The 16,803-nt window shown below is 43.1% G+C and overlaps 1 protein-coding gene and 1 long non-coding RNA gene across 2 annotated transcripts in view; both read right to left on the bottom strand.

Moving 5' to 3' along the window:
* Window positions 1-4,980: 4,980 nt before the first annotated feature.
* Window positions 4,981-8,668, bottom strand: LOC108545154 (uncharacterized). The gene has a single exon (XM_017896628.1). The coding sequence runs from the start codon at window positions 7,299-7,301 to the stop codon at window positions 6,822-6,824; it is 480 nt and encodes a 159-aa protein (XP_017752117.1). The 5' UTR covers window positions 7,302-8,668; the 3' UTR covers window positions 4,981-6,821.
* A 725-nt stretch (window positions 8,669-9,393) lies between these two features.
* The window catches only part of LOC108545155 (uncharacterized), a 41,930-nt gene continuing 34,520 nt past the window's right edge, over window positions 9,394-16,803 (bottom strand). The window contains exon 2 of the long non-coding RNA XR_001890063.1: window positions 9,394-10,599. This is a non-coding gene — a long non-coding RNA (uncharacterized LOC108545155). The remainder of the gene's footprint in view (window positions 10,600-16,803) is intronic.

Here is a 16,803-nt window from a genome sequence, read left to right as displayed (position 1 = left end):
GCTCTTGGAGCTTGTCTCTGAAATGCTTTCCTATCAGATGTCGGTATTTACCTCAGTCTGGAATTTCCTTCCCAAGTCACCCTCCTAGGTGTGCCCTGGGCCAACGCAATGATTCAGGTTACAAGGTCTGCAATAAGCTTCTGGTAACAGGACATTGTTCTGCAGTAACTGGCTATCTGGGACCTGTTAAAGGGCATCCATGCTTGTTTCTCTGGAAGATTCCAGAGCTCTTCACTACCACCATGGGTCCCCACCTAAGACTGGAAAAGCCAAGTGAAATCTCCTATCTGAATTTCTTGCTTTTGCTCTTGATGAAGAGCCATCCTTTTTTCCTCCTCCTCTCCCTTCCGTGTCACCACTGGTTAGGAATATTGACAAGGAGTTCAAATCCAGTTGTGCAAAACTTTGGGTTGAGGATGTCCCAGCTTTGCCCTGGTCACACCCATTCTAGGGAGACCAAGCCATGCCTACAGCTTCACATCTCCCTGTCCAGAGCCTCCACATCCCTCAGAACAAGGCAGAAATACCACCCCTCCCCAGAGGGATTTAGTAGGTGGCTTGCACCATCTGTCATCATCAACATGATCCAAAACTTGTTTTAAATTATTAAAAGTTCCTCTGAATCATGGTCATCAAAGATTCTCTTTGAGTACACAAATGTCCTAAATGTGGGGCCCTGTAAAACACCGTCATGTGACACTTTCTGTGGCCTCAGATACTGACCACTGATGCAACTTCCCAGTAGGATGTCTCAGTTAAGGCTCAAATCTCTATCCTCAGCCCAGGCCTCTCAGTTGTGGAAAATGCCTTGGATTTGGGTGAATTAGTCATTTCCACAAAGGCTGTGGCTTCCACTCCCACGCCCACATGGATCCCATGCCTTGGGTGACAAGTCCTCATTCCTTGTCCCCAGGCATTCTGGCAACATGGACCCCAGTGCCATTCATCTCCACTTTGGATGAAAGCTGTAGTTTCTTAGAAATTCACATGTGGAAATGAGGCCTCAGCATCAGCTTCCACATCCTTTCTTCTTCAGGAAAATTCATCTTATGGGCAAATTCCAAATGACTTCAGAATCCACCAGAAGAATTATACTTGGCCATGGTCCCTCCCAATTGAATAAAATCACATCCTAACTTATCTTCAACCTCCTGGCTGCACATTTATCTCACTCATGTTTTCAGTCATTCCTCCTGGACTTTAACACAATTCCTAAAGGTTCCATAGAGTCCAAATACCAAAGGAAAAGTTCTCTGTTCTTCAGCTCCAACTGTTCCCACAGAGGTACTCTTTGTCCCTTTTAGATAAGCTGACTGAGCTGACTTGGGACACAGGGACTCATCATCACTGTCCCCAAAGCCGTGACACTCAGTGTCCAGGGTCCTCACATTTTTCACGACCTCTGTGTGCATGGGGCCGTCTTGTCCCAGGGACTTGGGGTACAACAACCACAACACCATCAACAACAAGAACATCCTCTGCATCCCCATGCCCTAGCTGTCCTTATCTCTCATCATGGAAAACTTCACACCATGACTTCTCCCTCTACTGGCAGTGTCCAGCATGCTTCCTCTCAGAAAACCCAGGCTTTCACAGATAATGGCTTGCCTTGTCTCCTAGTGCCCTAGACACTTTTGCTTTTGGTCCTATCACCCAAAAACGTGAGCAATCTACAAAGGCAAGAGAGCACACACTCTTGGCCACAAAAGAGGGAGAAAAACATAACAGTATCTTAAGATCTTGTTTTACGCATGTTGTTATTAGCATTGCATCTGTATGTAGTCAATATGCTCTTGGTAAAAGAGCCTATCTTTGCTCTACTTTAACTCTGTTAACAGAAATGCAAATGTTGAAGAATGTGGTATCCATGAGTACAGGGTGCCGGTGTGGGTGTGAGACAGTTGGGACTGGGTTGGTTATCTCTTGCCTGTTTTTCACATGAGAGTAATTTACATGATCTTGGTTTGTGTTTTGACTTCTTAGGAACTATCTTCCATCTGGAGTCTCATATTAGGTGAGATTGCTGCATAAAGGCAATACTTATTTACAGAGTTTCCTGGCCACTGGTGATCTAGGCTACTTCTCTTCCTTTAGCTAGGATTGCATTTTTATTATTTTCAGAAATCAACAAAGTTTAAGACAGTAAGATCTCAGCATATAATCTCAATTCTTGTCATCAAATTATCTTGTATCACTTATAAGAATCATCTAAATTTTCTAATCATCTAATATTGTATCTAAATTTTCTCCTCTGATAACACATGCCTTTTCTGCACACCAAAATGTTGACCTAGGCCTTACCTTGTAAGCCAGCAAGCTCACAGAGGAAAAAAGCTACCTCAAGCACCCTGAGGGCATTAGGAGGTGCAGTAGGGACAACAAAGCCTGCTAATGTGATTTTGGGTGGCCTGGCAACTGGAGTGATGGTGGGGAAGACCTGGAAATCATTCCCTTCTGAGACCAGACAGCCTAAGCAGAAACCAAAGAAATGCATCACATACAAAGGAGGCAGCAGAGCTGTCTTCATAAATCGCAGCCTGTAGGCCTTTTAATGTGTCAGTGTAACCCGCCGTTAACCATATTTAATTGCTATCTACAGTAAGTTCCGTAGATCATTACCATACCAGTCATTTTTCAAAGATCCTCGTTAGCACAGGACTAGTGAACACAATAAACGATGTGACAGGAGATGCTAGAGAAATGCTGCAGAGAAGGAGCTCATGTAAGCCAGCAAGCTCATAGAGGAAACACCCTATATTTCTATTGACACCATTATAAAATCCACCATGCACACTGGGCTATTTCCACTGCAGTGCGTAAGACAAGAGAAATGGGTCTCTATTGTGCTCCTGCTAGTTTCCTGTCCACCAATGCAGCTCGTTCCCTCACACACTGAGGTGGTGTCCACAATGCCTGGCTAGAACAGAAAACATCTGACACACCTGAAGTGCCTGAAAATAACACTTTCCTACAAACACTTAAGTTGGCAATCCATCCAGTTGGGAGGTACATGTGTACTGTGAACCTACCCAGAACCAGGCACTATGCTAGGGCGTTGAGATTCAAGGTCAAAGGAGGCACAGTCCCCACGAACCTTGCAGCCAGGGACAGAGCTAATGGCCAGGAGACATTCTAGTCCAACTCACTTGCTTTATTTCAGTGACTTTATTTTCCATTTTGTTATTACCTTCTTTTTCAAGTCTCCAGTTGGAATTTGGATTATGTTACTTTATTTTTTTCTTTAAAATGCTTTTTGAATGATCAAAGGCCCATTTTAATCCCTCTATTGTCTGCAGCTCCTTAGAGGTCAATTCCCCTTTTACGGAGTCTGTTTGCCCTCATGGTGATGAGTCTCCGTAGGTGCTGGGGGCGCACCTTCCTTAGGAATCGCTCTCCCATGGAGTCTCAGAAATGCCTTCAGCTCTGACCGCATCTTCACTGGGGCAATGATTTTTGTGATGGGCTTGAAGCCTTTGGGTTGCAATCTGTTCCAGATCAGCTTTTGCCTTAAATTCCTGCTCAGCTTCTCCAAACGGCAAAGACAGTGTGAATTGAGGCCCCTCACACCAGCCACATTTGGGATCCTGACTCCTCTGTGTGACTCCTGTCCTACCCCAGGCCCAGTCCCCACATTACCTTTTGTGATGCATTCCTTGGTACAGAAGGTTAAGCATTGCTAGTTTCTATTCAGAGACACAGGAACTCTACCCTTGTTCCTGGCTTTATAAAGCTGCTCAGTTCTAATGTTCATGGTACACAACAGCTGCAAGGGCCACAAATACCCCCAAGCAGATGTTAGGCTCTCAGCCCCTAAGATACAGTTTTCATCTCAACAACTCATAAGATTCTGCCCTCTGACGTGAGAAAAAATAATTTTGTTGTGCTTTTTAATTATGCCTATGGCATCTTTTAAAATATGCCATCCATGATCCAGTATTTCTTTGTGTTTGGAGTGTGAATCTGCAGGTGAAAGAGTGTGTTCTACACTTGCCCAATCCCTCCTCATTACACAAATTCACCCTCTACTTTAAAACAGGGAATCTGGGCCTTTGACAGGAAACAAGCTGGACAGTCATGGGGCCAAACTCGAATCAAATGTAAATATTTAATTTCCTACTGTTAAAAGCAGAGTGGACCCACAGTCCCTCCCAAAGTAAAAGGCACAATCATGTGTCAAGAGCACTGGCCTTATTGCTTCTCGGACGTTGGCTAAGATCAAGCGAAGACCACTGGTTTTGGGGTCTGATACCCCAGGAGAGTCCCAGTTTTGTGCTCACGTGTTATGTGACCCTTGCCCCTCATTCAGTTCTCACATGCTTCAGTCTCCTAAGCCATGCAAAAGGGACGTAAGGATATCTCCTGAAAGCAGAGTCGGCTGGAAGGCTGCAAGGTTTATGTGAAGCAGTTGCACATTACTTGGCACTTAGAATGGGCAAATAAAAAATGGTTTAGCTTCTCCTTTGTGGGAATAGAGACTGGAATGGTTTGTATCCTGGCTCTCCTGAAACTGTGCTGCCAAGCTGGGCCCAATCTCTAGTTCAGCTCCCTTCAGAAAGCCGAAGGCAGAAGCCTGCAGGACCAGAGATGGAGCCTGGCCACACAGCCCCTTCTTCCTGATGCCACACGGCTGGTGATCCTGGTCACAGACTGCCTGAGATGGTGAAACAAAGCTTTGTCGGACTTTTGAAGATAACCCTACAGAAAAATCACCTGGTGAGGGGCAGATGCGCATGTTTTGTAATAAGACCAATTGGGTTTCCTAAATCAGCCAAGCCATTTATCCTGTGGCCTTGACGACAGGCTGACCTTCCTTTTACAGAGGAGATGGTGACGCCTGGTCCCAGAGGAGCGCTGTGAGCACCCAGGCATGGATTACAGTGCTTAGCACAAAGTAACATTAAATGTGAATCTCTCTTCTAAAACTATGTTACCAAAAGCAGTAATTCATTCCAAGCAAGTCTGTCTAAAACTTTTTTTCTACTGTAAAAGCTTTAATTTTTGTCTTTGTTTTCATTGATACAATTAGATGTGCATATTTTGGGGGTGTATATGATAATCCAACACATTCACATAATCAAATCAGGGTAATTGCGATATTTGTCACCTTAAATATTGATCTTTTCTTGATGCTATGAGCATTAGGTTAATGGGTACAAATGTACAGTTAGATAAAAAGAATAAGACCTGGTCTTCAATACATCATGGTGGCTATAGTTAACATTAACCAATTGTACATTTCAAAATGCTAGAAGAAATTAATTCCAACACCTTTTTTGTTTGCTTACTTTTTTCTGAATTCTAATAGACTGATACATCAGTCCCTGCTGTAGCCAAAATAATGACTTCCCCAAAATGCACTTCAAGAATGTGACCTCAATGGTTGTAACATACAGAACCTGCTCCTGGTGTTTGGGAAAGAAGAGGTGTTAGGCCTGCCACAATTCCTTCTCCTCCCCTGTGATTCAGAGTCCTGGAGGATAGAATACCTTGGGAGCTTGAGTGAACTCCTTCCACCAGCCCAGCCTTCACTCAGATTCCAGCTCATAGCTCGCAAGCTCCACCACCCAGGCCAAACTCCTCACATGCTTAGTTTTCTGTTTGTTTGTTTGTTTGTTTGAAAGAGTTTTGCTCTTGTTGTCCAGGCTGGAGTGCAATGGCACGATCTTGGCTCACTGCAACCTCTGCCTCCCAGGTTCAAGCAATTTTCCTGCATCAGCCTCCTGGGTAACTGAGATTACAGGTGTTCACCACCGTGCCCGACTAATTTTTTGTGTGTTTTTAGTAGAGACAGGGTCTCACCATGGTGGCCAGGCTGGTCTCAAACTCCTGACCTCAGGTGATCCACCCGCCTCAGCCTCCTAAAGTGTTGGAATTACAGGCATGATCCACCATACTCGGTCTAATGGTCAGGTTTTTATTTCCCGTATGTGTCAAGTGAAGACAATAAGAATCAATTCAAAGTGTTGTTAGGAGCTAATACATGTTAAGCATTTATAAGAATTTTTGGCACCCAGCAGACGCTCAGAAAGTTTTAGCTCATAATATTAGCATTGCTATAAAAATAACATTAATAAAAACCAATAATATTAATATTGTGAGAAAGTCATAATAATATACATCAAAGGCTATTAATAATACACAATGACTTTTCCACATGCCATTTGTATGGCCAGAAAGCCAGACACAACTCCTGGCTTCCTCCTGCGATTCAGACATTGCTTAGATGCAAACTTAACTGACGGAACCACTTAATAGGTTCGTCACTCTAAGCAAAGACTAGCGTTCAAGAAATGTTCTCAGGTGATTTAAAACACAGTTCAGAATACTGGTTATGGGTTTTCAAATGCTTGCAATACAAGGCCTGCCTCTGTGCTAAGTTCCTAGAGAGAAGTTTTATAATAGATGTAGTTTTTCCTATTAGCAATGGAACATACACATTTGAAACCCAACTGGCAGCCTCTATTATTATAGGCTAAATCTCGTAAACAAAACTTAAATGTAAAGAAGTGTTTGTACTAGCTGCAAACGGGGTACTGGTTTGATGCCACAGGCTAAGTTGTTAGCAGGTGACATCAGAGTATGGATTAGTTAGGGTAACATTGTGAACCGAGAGACAGGAGAGATCTTGGCACTCACTGAAGGTGAGACTCCTCTGGAGAGTTGCTTCCTCCCCAAGATCTGCATCTTTGCCTGGACTGAGTCAGGATCTCCAAGGTTAAGACCTAGCTATGTATATTTTGCACAAAGAATTCTGATTTGGACTCCAGGATTTAGAACCACAAATGTGCACAGAGACCCAATGCTGTACATGGGAGGTGGGGTCAGATAGATAAAGTAACTTGCCAGCAGTCATTCATCTCACTAGTGTCGCTGCTAGAAGTAGAACCTACGGACTTTTGGTCCCTGGTCTGCAGCAGTTTCTGTAACACTAGTGGATATGAAACAACATAAAACACAAAGCACTGAGTTCTCGGAGGTGTGCAGCCCGGCAAAACTGCGCCTTTGGGTGGGAGTGGAGAGCAGCCAGCAAGAAAAGCCTGCGGTGGGGCCCTGCATCTCAGTTTTAGGAGGGAACCCCCACTGTCAGATGGTTCGGGTGATGGTGGCCATGTGGGAATGTGGTGGTGGCTGGGGAAGATGACAAAGGCAATTCCCTTATGATAGCTGCTAAGGAGAGCAGTTGACACAACCCTGCTGCCATTTTTGACTCTTTCTTGATGAATTGAGGATATGGGGATATAACTGCAGCCACCAGCATGGAGATTTCCTAGATTCTTAAACTTACAGGTTATTAAGGACATAAAGAGATCTTCATGTATTCCAATGCCCTAATTTCACAGGAGAAGGGACAGTCTCAGGGAAGGCAGGTGGCTTGTTCAGTTTCAATCAGCCAGCAACTGGCAGAGCTGAAATTAGAACTCAAGTCTTAGGGCTCCAGTTCTGTAACTCATCCATCCCACAAAATAATTCTGAAGGCATGTGCCCATGTGGCCTGGGCATGGCTTGTAGCCACTGCCATAGGTAGAGATGGATGAGACCCACTGCGCCTAAGGCCTGCAGTTCTATTGGTTCCTTCCTGCAGCAGTCCCTGGACCACCAGGTTCAGAAACACCTGGATCTGTGCTCACATGCAAAGTACTGAACTTGCCCCAGATTTACCGATGCAGATCCCCTGCAGGTGAGGCCAGGGAAACTGGCTCAGCAGGTGATACCTGGGTACTCCAACATCTGAGAAATCCCCAGATAAGACCTCAAAGTTCTGGAATATTCTGGGGGCTTTGTTGAAGAACAGAAGTTGTAACATACAAGAAAGACAGACCTAAATGTGGCATCAATTATTTCATTGAAGAATCATCAGTTGAATGCCTACTGGCTTATAGTGCCCACTGTTCACTATGCTGGGAACAGAAGTCAACAAGCCAACCACATTCTAGCTGTGAAGGAGTGCATCCGGAAAGTCACAGAAGGCCCTGGATGCCTGGTGCCTGGGCTGGGGTGTGTGCCAGGGCAAGAGGGGAGTGGATGTCAGAGAAGAACAACTCTTGACAGTGCCCAGGAAGGGTAGCTGCTCCTCGGAAGCAGTGCTCGTGGAGCCATGTTGCCATGGATACAAACAGTGTCTGGTTACTTATGGGAACACTATTGTTAGGATGGTTCTGAAATGCCTTTGTCCTGACGGTGGAGACCTCCCCAGACCAAATTACTCTTGGCTGAGGTGGTTATCCCTCTACTCATATGATGTCTTGGGGCAACAGTGCAACTTCAAAACACATTAAATAATACCACACTATAGAGACAATAAAAAGATCGGTGGTTGTCAGGGGCTGAGAGAGCAGGGGGATGAAGGAATAAGCATCAGTGGAGCAGAGAGGATTTTAGGGCAGTGAAACTCATCTGTGTAATACTCAAATGGTGGATTCATGTCATTACACATTTGTCCAAACGCCTGGAATGCACAATACCCAGAGCGAACCCTCGTGTCAACTATGAACTCATCGTGATGATGACGTGTCAGTGTAGGATCATCAGTTATAAAACGTGTACCACTCTGGGAAGATACGTTGATAATGAGGGAGACAGGGCATATTTGTTGGAGGGGCAGGAAGAATATGGAAAATCCCTGTACCTTCCACTCAGTTTTGCTCTGAACCTAAAACTGCACTATAAAACTAATTTTTTTTTTTTTTTTTTTTTTTTGACAGCTCTGTCATTCAGGCTGGAGTGCAGTGGTGCAATCATGGCTTACTTAAACTCCACCTCCCAGGCTCAATAGATCCTCCCACTTCAACCTCCCAAGTAGCTGGGACTACAGGCATGTGCCACCACACCTGGCTATTTTTTTAAGTTTTTAGAGACGGAGTCTCACTATGTTGCCCAATCTGATCTTGAAATCTTGGCCTCAAATGATCCTCCCACTTTGGTCCTCAAAGTGTTGAGATTATAGGCATGACCCATGGTGCCTGACCTTAAAAAGTCTTTCAAAAAAAGATTAAACATTTCTAAACTGTTTTTTAAAATACGTGTGTCACAGTGTATAAAAGTTATACTATCAAAAGTGAACTTTGGGTAAATGAAGGCTGCTGGATTGACTAGAAATTAGAAGGGGTTTGGGCTTTAAATTTGTCACTGAATCTGGTAAACTCAGAGAAGCCACCACCTCTCTCTAAGCCTCTAATCATCAGGATTAGGAAGGAGAGAGGTGGGCTGCTAGAATTCCTTCTTCAAGCTCTGATGTTGCAGGACAAGGATAATTGCTGATGAGAAAAAAAAAATCAGAATCTCACAGTCTGCAAAAGCAGAACAGCACAGTTTCCACAAAACCATAAAAATGTACTTTTTGGAACATAACAGTCAAGCACATGCAACAGCTTAGGGTCCGTAACTCAGCATATGTAAAGTTCATAAATTAATGTAATAGGAGGCAGGGTAACATCTGTTCTGTAGTGCCCAACAGAGGGGATTTGGATATTTGAGAAGAGGCTCTGCACATAGTCAGCCTAGGAACATGTGAGCAGTATTTACAGTGAAAAGGTCCCCACCTCTAAGTACACACATCTGCTCCAAGACAGCTGAGGCTGGAGGCACAGACTCCACTGAAGGGAAAGCCCCTCCCAGGGAAGCGGCTTGCTAAGAAATCAGAATGGAGCCATCTGCCCTTCCCCCTGCGTGAGCTCCACCAGCCACCTATTCGTGCTCACCAGCCGGCAGCCTACCCTGGCCCTGGCATGTGCCTGCCCCCAGTGGGCAGGGCCGTGACAAAGCCACTGCTGGTTACCATTAGGGGTCAAGTCCCACAGTGGCTTTATTGAAGAACGTTTGCTTAATTTTAGATCAAAGCAGTACTTTCTTCTCCCTCTGGAATAAACAAACAAACAAATAGTATCTTGGAGCAGTAAAGAACATAATCAAGTTTACGTATGGGCCACTAAGAAACTGAATAGTTACCTCCTACTTAAAAGGGTATCCTGGGCCACTGTGAAGTGGTCCTTTTTATCCTGTGGTCTGCAGTGGAAATGGCAGCATTACTGGAGAAGAGCTGTAAAAACATGCACAGTGAGTTGCTGCTGCATCCTGATTGCCCAAAAGAGGGAAGGAGGAGGAGATAAGAAGGGTTGAATCGGTTCTCTGACATGCCAGAGAGATAAAGGGGTGCCTCCCAAAGCTCTGAGGGCTTTTAAAAACTGGATGTCCACTGATATTTCAAAACAGTGCTGGGTGTCCGTGATTCCAAAGGCAGTTCACAGGGGTCCAGAGTTGACATCTGTGCTCTCGGATGCCACAGATGAGCCTTCTCAGCAGGCTTGGCAAACATCTTCACAGCCACCATGACACGTGGTAGGATTCAGGGACCCCAAAAGGAAAAAGCTAAGTTTTGAGGCTGAAGACCAAATTGGTTAAAAATATGGTCACTCTTAGGGTCAGTAAGAGAGAATTAAGTAAAAAAAAAAAATCATTGAATACAGGGAGCAAATAAGTAGACATAACACGGAGTGACGCAGGCCGCCAGGCAATCCTAAGGCAGACATAGACTCATCTTCAAGTGGCTTCCTCCAGCCTGACACCTGAAAAAGTGCTACTTCTTCTCATTTACTCTTTCTCCTGTTTATCAAAAGGGAAGAAAAGAAGAAAAAGAAAATGTTAGTAGTTGACTATGTGTCAACACTATTCTGGGCATTTCCCTAAGTTGTGTAATTGAATATTCACAACTCCCTCTGATGTGTAGATATTAACATAATCATTTTCATTTTACCAATAAACTCTGGTAAAATATAAGCTATGAAATACATCCAGAGATACTATGTGATGTGCTCAAAGACAAATAGCTAATAGGCAGCAAGCCCAGGCTTTAAGCAAGTTCTATCTGAAAACCTTTTCTCTCTTCCCTAAGGCATACTAAATTGATGTTTGAGCTTCCCATTTATCTTGTTTCATGAAAGAATGGGCTAAGCCATGGCATCTTCCCTATCCGAAAGAAAGTAAACAGTCATGAGACCAAGATCCCCTGGGATCTCCCAGAAGGTAAGTCAAAGCTCTGTGTATTCCAAGCTCCACTGCTGCCAGGTCCCGGAGATTGTGGGGTGGGGATTCTGTCTCCGAGCTCCACCTATTTAAATCTTACCAGATTACCAGATTAAAGACCTGACTCTGATAAACTTGTGTCCATGACCTTTCTTTAAAAAAAAAAAAAAAAAAAAGATTTTATTTTTTAGAACAGTTTTATATTTCAAAAATATAGAGAAGGAGCCGTCATTGTGGAAAAGTGGTAAGCGAGAGATCCCTACTGGTTCACGTTCCCACTAAGGACTCTTGCAACCCTAGCCATAGGTGAGCCCCTTGGCCCTCGTGGGCCTTTAGACTAGTATAGAAAGCTGCTTGCAGTCTATATGACGGCATTGTCTCAGGGAGAGAGTTTGCATTGGGTGCCATACACCCCCAAGACCCAAGTAACTGCAACATGATGCCATTCTGAGAGCCCAGTCCACACCAGACTACATCCCACCCTGAGGGCCAACAGCACCTGCCTCTCCACGTACCTTAAGCCCCATTGACATTCCCCTACATCCACCCAGAGGGCTGCAGCATTGCAATGCTGGCTGGACACAATGGCACAGGTGGAGCAACAGCACAGTGTCCTACTCTCTGGAAAATGGGTGATGCAACACTGCAGGAGGCTGCCTTGGGGACAAAGGAAGTGTGTACTCCCCAGAGTTTGACAGCTGACTGCCAGGGACCACTGCCACTGACAGCAACGCAATCTCCTCCAGTGGCAGGGTGGTCACATACCTGAATGTACCTTTAGCTGACTTGGATACCAGCCCAGTCACAAACCATCCACCACAGGCATCTGTGCAAGCCACATGGGAGCCATGAGTTGGCCCACCACCACCACTGCCACTACCAATGCCATGCACACCACCCAGGGGTCCAAGGTCTGGCACCCCCAACCCACCAATGACATCACTGGTGCCCAAGGACCAACCCTCCTGGAGCCCCTGTCCCCAGGAAAGTCTTGCCACAGCCCCCAATGACAACTGCCACCTAAGCCACTGAGGAATTCACAGACATCACTGATGTTGATTATAGTTAAAGAAATCATGCAGAGACCACACTTCTACACCCATCCAGAGTACAAGTGAAAGCACCCTGCCCAAAGCACACTGTAGATATATCTTTGTAAAAAAAGTCCTTATGAAAGATTTTCATCCAATCCGTAACATTGAACAAAATGACTGGTACACCAGATGTGCAGATATCAACACAAAGACACAAAAAATAAAGAGCAAGAAAACATGACACCTCCAAAGAAACACAATAATTCTCTAGTAACAGATCTCAAAGAAAAGGAAATCTATGAAATGCCTAAAAATATCAAAATGATGATATCAAAAATTGGTACAATAAAGAGAACACGGGTAAACACTACAAACAAATTGGAAAGAAAATTATAACTTGGATGAAAAGTTCAGCAGAGATAGAAATCATTTAAAAACACACACAAAAAAATCCTGGAACTGAAGAATACAATAAATGAAAAATTTCAAAATACAGTCAAGAGCATCAAGCACAATACACTGCATCAAGCAGAAGAAATTTTTGAACTTGAAGACAGGTCTCTTGAAATAACTCAGTCAGACAAAAAATAAAAATAAAAAAGAATGAAAAGAGCATGCAAGGCATATGGGATACCACAAAGTGACCAAATATTTAAATTTTGGGTGTTCCAGAATAAGAAATGGGTAAAGGCATAGAGAACTTAAGAAAAAAAAAAAGCAAAGCTGTACTTTAAAAGTGAAAGGGAAATAAAGTTGTTCCTAAACAAGTAAAAAAGCTAACTCATTCCCACTAGACTAACCCTGCAAGAAATGCTTAGGGGAGTCCTACATCTGGAAGCAAAAACACAAAATCTGGTGATATGGTTTGGCTGTGCCTCCTCCCGACGCCCCCATCTCGTCTTGAATTATAGCTCCCATAATTCCCACATGTTGTGGGAGGGACCCAGTGGGAGATTAACTGAATCATGGAGGCAGATTCTCCCATGCTGCTCTTGTGGTAGTCTCACCAGATCTGATGATTTTATAAGAGGTTTCCCCTTTCACTTGGCTCTCATTCTCTCTTGCCTGCCACCATGTAATACATACATTTTGCCTTCTGCCAGGATTGTGAGGACTCCCCAGCCATGTAGAACTGTGAGCCCACTAAACTTCTTTTTCTTTATTAATTACCCAGTTTTGGGTACATCTTTATCAACAGTGTGAGAACAGACTAACATAGTAAATTGGTACTGGGAGTGGGGCACTGCTGTAAAGATACTAAAAAATGTGGAAGAGACTTTGGAACTACGTAACAGTCAGAGGTTGGTACAATTTGGAGGGTTCAGAAGAAGACAGGGATATGAGGGAAAGTTTGGAGCTTCCTAGAGACTTGTTGAATGGCTTTGACCAAAATGCTGATAGTGATATGGGATAATGAAATCCAGGCGGAGGTGGTCTCAGATGGAGATGAGGAACTTGTTGGGAACTGGAGTAAAGGCGACTCTTGTTATGTTTTAGCAAAGAAACTGGTTGCATTTTGCCTCTGCCCTAGAGATCTATGGAACTTTGAACTTGAGGGAGATGATTTAGGGTATCTGACAGAAGAAATTTCTAAGCAGCAAAGCATTGAAGAGGTGACTTGGGTGCTGTTAAAAGGACTCAGTTTTAAAAAGAGCAGAGCATAGTTTGGAAAACTTACAGCCTGATGATGTAAGGGAAAAGAAAAACCCATTTTCTGGGGAGAAATTCCAGCCTGCTACAGAAATTTGCATAGTAACAAGGAGCCAAATGTTAGTCACCAATACAATGGGGAAAATGTCTCCAGGGTATGTCAGAGACATTTGTGGCAGTCCCTCCCATCCAGGCCAAGGGGCCCCGTGCTCTGTGCTGTCTAGGGACTTGATGCCCTGTGTCCCAGCCGCTCCAGTCATGGCTAAAAGGGGCCGAGATACAGCTCAGGCTGTGGCTTCAGAGGGTTCAAGCCCCAAGCCCTGGCAGATTCCACATGGTGTTGAGCCTGTGAGTGCACAGAAGTCAAGAGCTGAGGTTTGAGAACCTCCACCAAGATTTCGGGAAACACCTGAATGCCCAGGAAGAACTTTGTTGCAGCAGTGGGGCCCTCATGGAGAACCTCTGCTAGGGCAGTGCAGAAGAGAAACGTGGGGTTGGAGCTCTCAGAGAGAGTCCCTACTGGAACACCACCTAGTGGAGCTGTGAGAAGAGAGCCATTATCTCCCAGACTCCAGAATGGTAAATCCACTGACAGCTCGCACCATGCACCTGGAAGAGTCACAGACACTCAATACCAGCCTGTGAAAACCACCAGGTGGGAGGCTATACCCTGTGAAGTCACAGGGGCAGAGCTGCCCAAGACCATTGAAACCCACCTTTTGCATCAGCGTGACCTGGATGTGAGATATGGAATCAAAGGAGATCATTTTGGAGCATTTAGATTTAACTTTCCTGCTGGATTTTGGACTTGGGTGGGGCCTTAAGCTCTTTCGTTTTGGCCAATTTCTCCCAATTAGAATGGGAGTATTTATCCAATTCATGTACTTCCATTGTATCGAGGAAGTAACTAACTTACTTTTGATTTTACAAGTTCATAGGCAGAAGGGATTTGCTTTCTCTCAGATGAGACTTTGGACTGTGGACTTTTGAGTTAATGCTGAAATGAGTTAAGATTCTAGAAGAATTTTAGAAAGGCATGATTGGTTTTGAAATGTGAGGACAAGAGATTTTGGAGGGGCCAAGGGAGGAATGATGTGGTGGTTTGGCTGTGTTCACACCCGTATCTCATATTGAATTGCAGCTCCCATAATTCCCACATGTTGTGGGAGGAAGCTGGTGGGAGATAATTGAATCATGGGTGTGGTTTCCCCCATACTGTTCTCATGGTAGTGAATAAGCCTCACAAGATCTGATAATTTTATAATGGGTTTCCCCTTTCACTTGACTCTCATTTCTTCTTGCCTGCTGCCATGTAAGATGTGCCTTTCACCTTCCACCACGATTGTGAGGCCTCCCCAGTCATGTGGAACTGTGAGTCCACTAAACCTCTTTTTCTTTATTATCTTTATAATTTACCCAGTTTCAGCTATGTCTTTATCTGCAGAGTCATAACAGACTAATACATCTGTCATCATGAAAACACACAAAAATATGAATTCACTGGTAGAGCAGACACACAAATAAGAAAGAAATAAAAAGATAATCATCGTCACTACAAAAGAATACTAAATTATAAAGGTGAACACTAAAAATGGAGGAAAGAAGAAAGGGAATGGAAAGCAATTGGAAAAAATTAACAAAATAACAGAAGCAAGACATTACCAACCAATAACAATATTGAATGCAAGCAATTTAAATTCCAAAGTTAAAAAAATAGAGTTTCTGAATGGCATGATATAAAAAAAGACCATGTTATATGCTGCCTACAATAAACTCAACTTCATCTGTAGAGATGCACATAGACTGAAGATGAGGGGATGGAAAAAAATTATTCTACACAAACACAAACCAAAAGTGTACAGAAGAAACAATAGTTATTTCAGACAAAATAGCCTTTAAGTCAAAAAACATAAAAATAGACAAAGTAGGTCATGATATAATGATAAACTGATCAATTTGGCAAGAAGATATAGCAATTATAAATGTATATGTGCCCAACACTGGAGCACCCAGACATATAAAGCACATATTAATACAATACAGCTAAAAAGGGAGAGAGAGATCTTAAAACAATAGTAGATAGGGACTTTAATACCCACTTCCAGCAGTGGACAGATTATTTAGAGAGAAAATCAGCAAAGAAATATCAGATTTAATTTGCACTAGAGACAAAATAAACCTAACAGACACTTATAGAACACTTTAACAACTGCAAAATATATATTATTCTCATTAGCACATGAAAAATTCTACAGGATAGACCATATAGCAGGTAAACCAAAAAGTTTCAACAAATTTTTAGAAATCAAAGTAATATCAAGCATCTTCTCAGGGCTGTGCACAGCAGTTCACACCTGTAATCCCAGCATTTTAGAAGACCTAGATGGGCAGATGACTTTGACTTCAGGAGTTTGAGACCAGCCTGGGCAACATGGTAAAATCTCTATGGAAATACAAAAATTAGCTGGGCATGGTGGCACATGCCTACAGTCCTGGCTACTTGGGGGACTGATGCTGGAGAATTGCTTGAACCTGGGAAGGCAGAGGTTGCAGTGAGCTGAAATCACAACACTGTACTCTAACCTGGGTGACAGAATGAGACTCTGTCTCAAAAAAAAAAAAAAAAAAAAAAAATCAATAACATGAGGATCTTGGGAAACTGAACAATCATGTAGAAATTAAACAAGATGCTCTTGAGTGACCATTGACTCAATAGAAAATTTAAGAAAACAATCAAAAAATTTCTAGAAACAAATAAAAATTGAAACAAGATTTACCAAATTTATGGGATATTAAAAAAAAGTAGTGCTAAAAGGCAAATTTACAGCAATAAATGCCTACATCAAAAAGGTGGAAAGATTTCATTACAAATAACCTTACCACACACCTCAACAGACTTAAACAGCATAATCAAACCCAAACTTAGTAAAGGAAAAGAAATGATAAAAATCAGAGAATAACTAAATGAATACAGATTAAAAAAGAAAACAAAAGCAAATAATCAATAAAATGAAAAGCTGGTTTTCTTAAAGATAAATAAAACCAGAAACTGCAATCTAGCTGAACCAAGGAATAAAGAAAGTCAAATAAACAAAATCAG

Source organism: Rhinopithecus bieti, unplaced genomic scaffold (genome assembly GCF_001698545.2).
Source record: "Rhinopithecus bieti isolate Rb0 unplaced genomic scaffold, ASM169854v2 scaffold_27010, whole genome shotgun sequence".
In the NCBI taxonomy this organism is placed as follows: Eukaryota; Metazoa; Chordata; class Mammalia; order Primates; family Cercopithecidae; genus Rhinopithecus; species Rhinopithecus bieti.
This window is presented reverse-complemented; position numbering and strand designations above follow the sequence as displayed.

What these genes read in the sequence shown, in the direction of transcription:
- LOC108545154 (XM_017896628.1), bottom strand. Translation starts at nt 7,301, where the DNA reads ATGTCCTTAATAACCTGTAAGTTTAAGAATCTAGGAAATCTCCATGCT.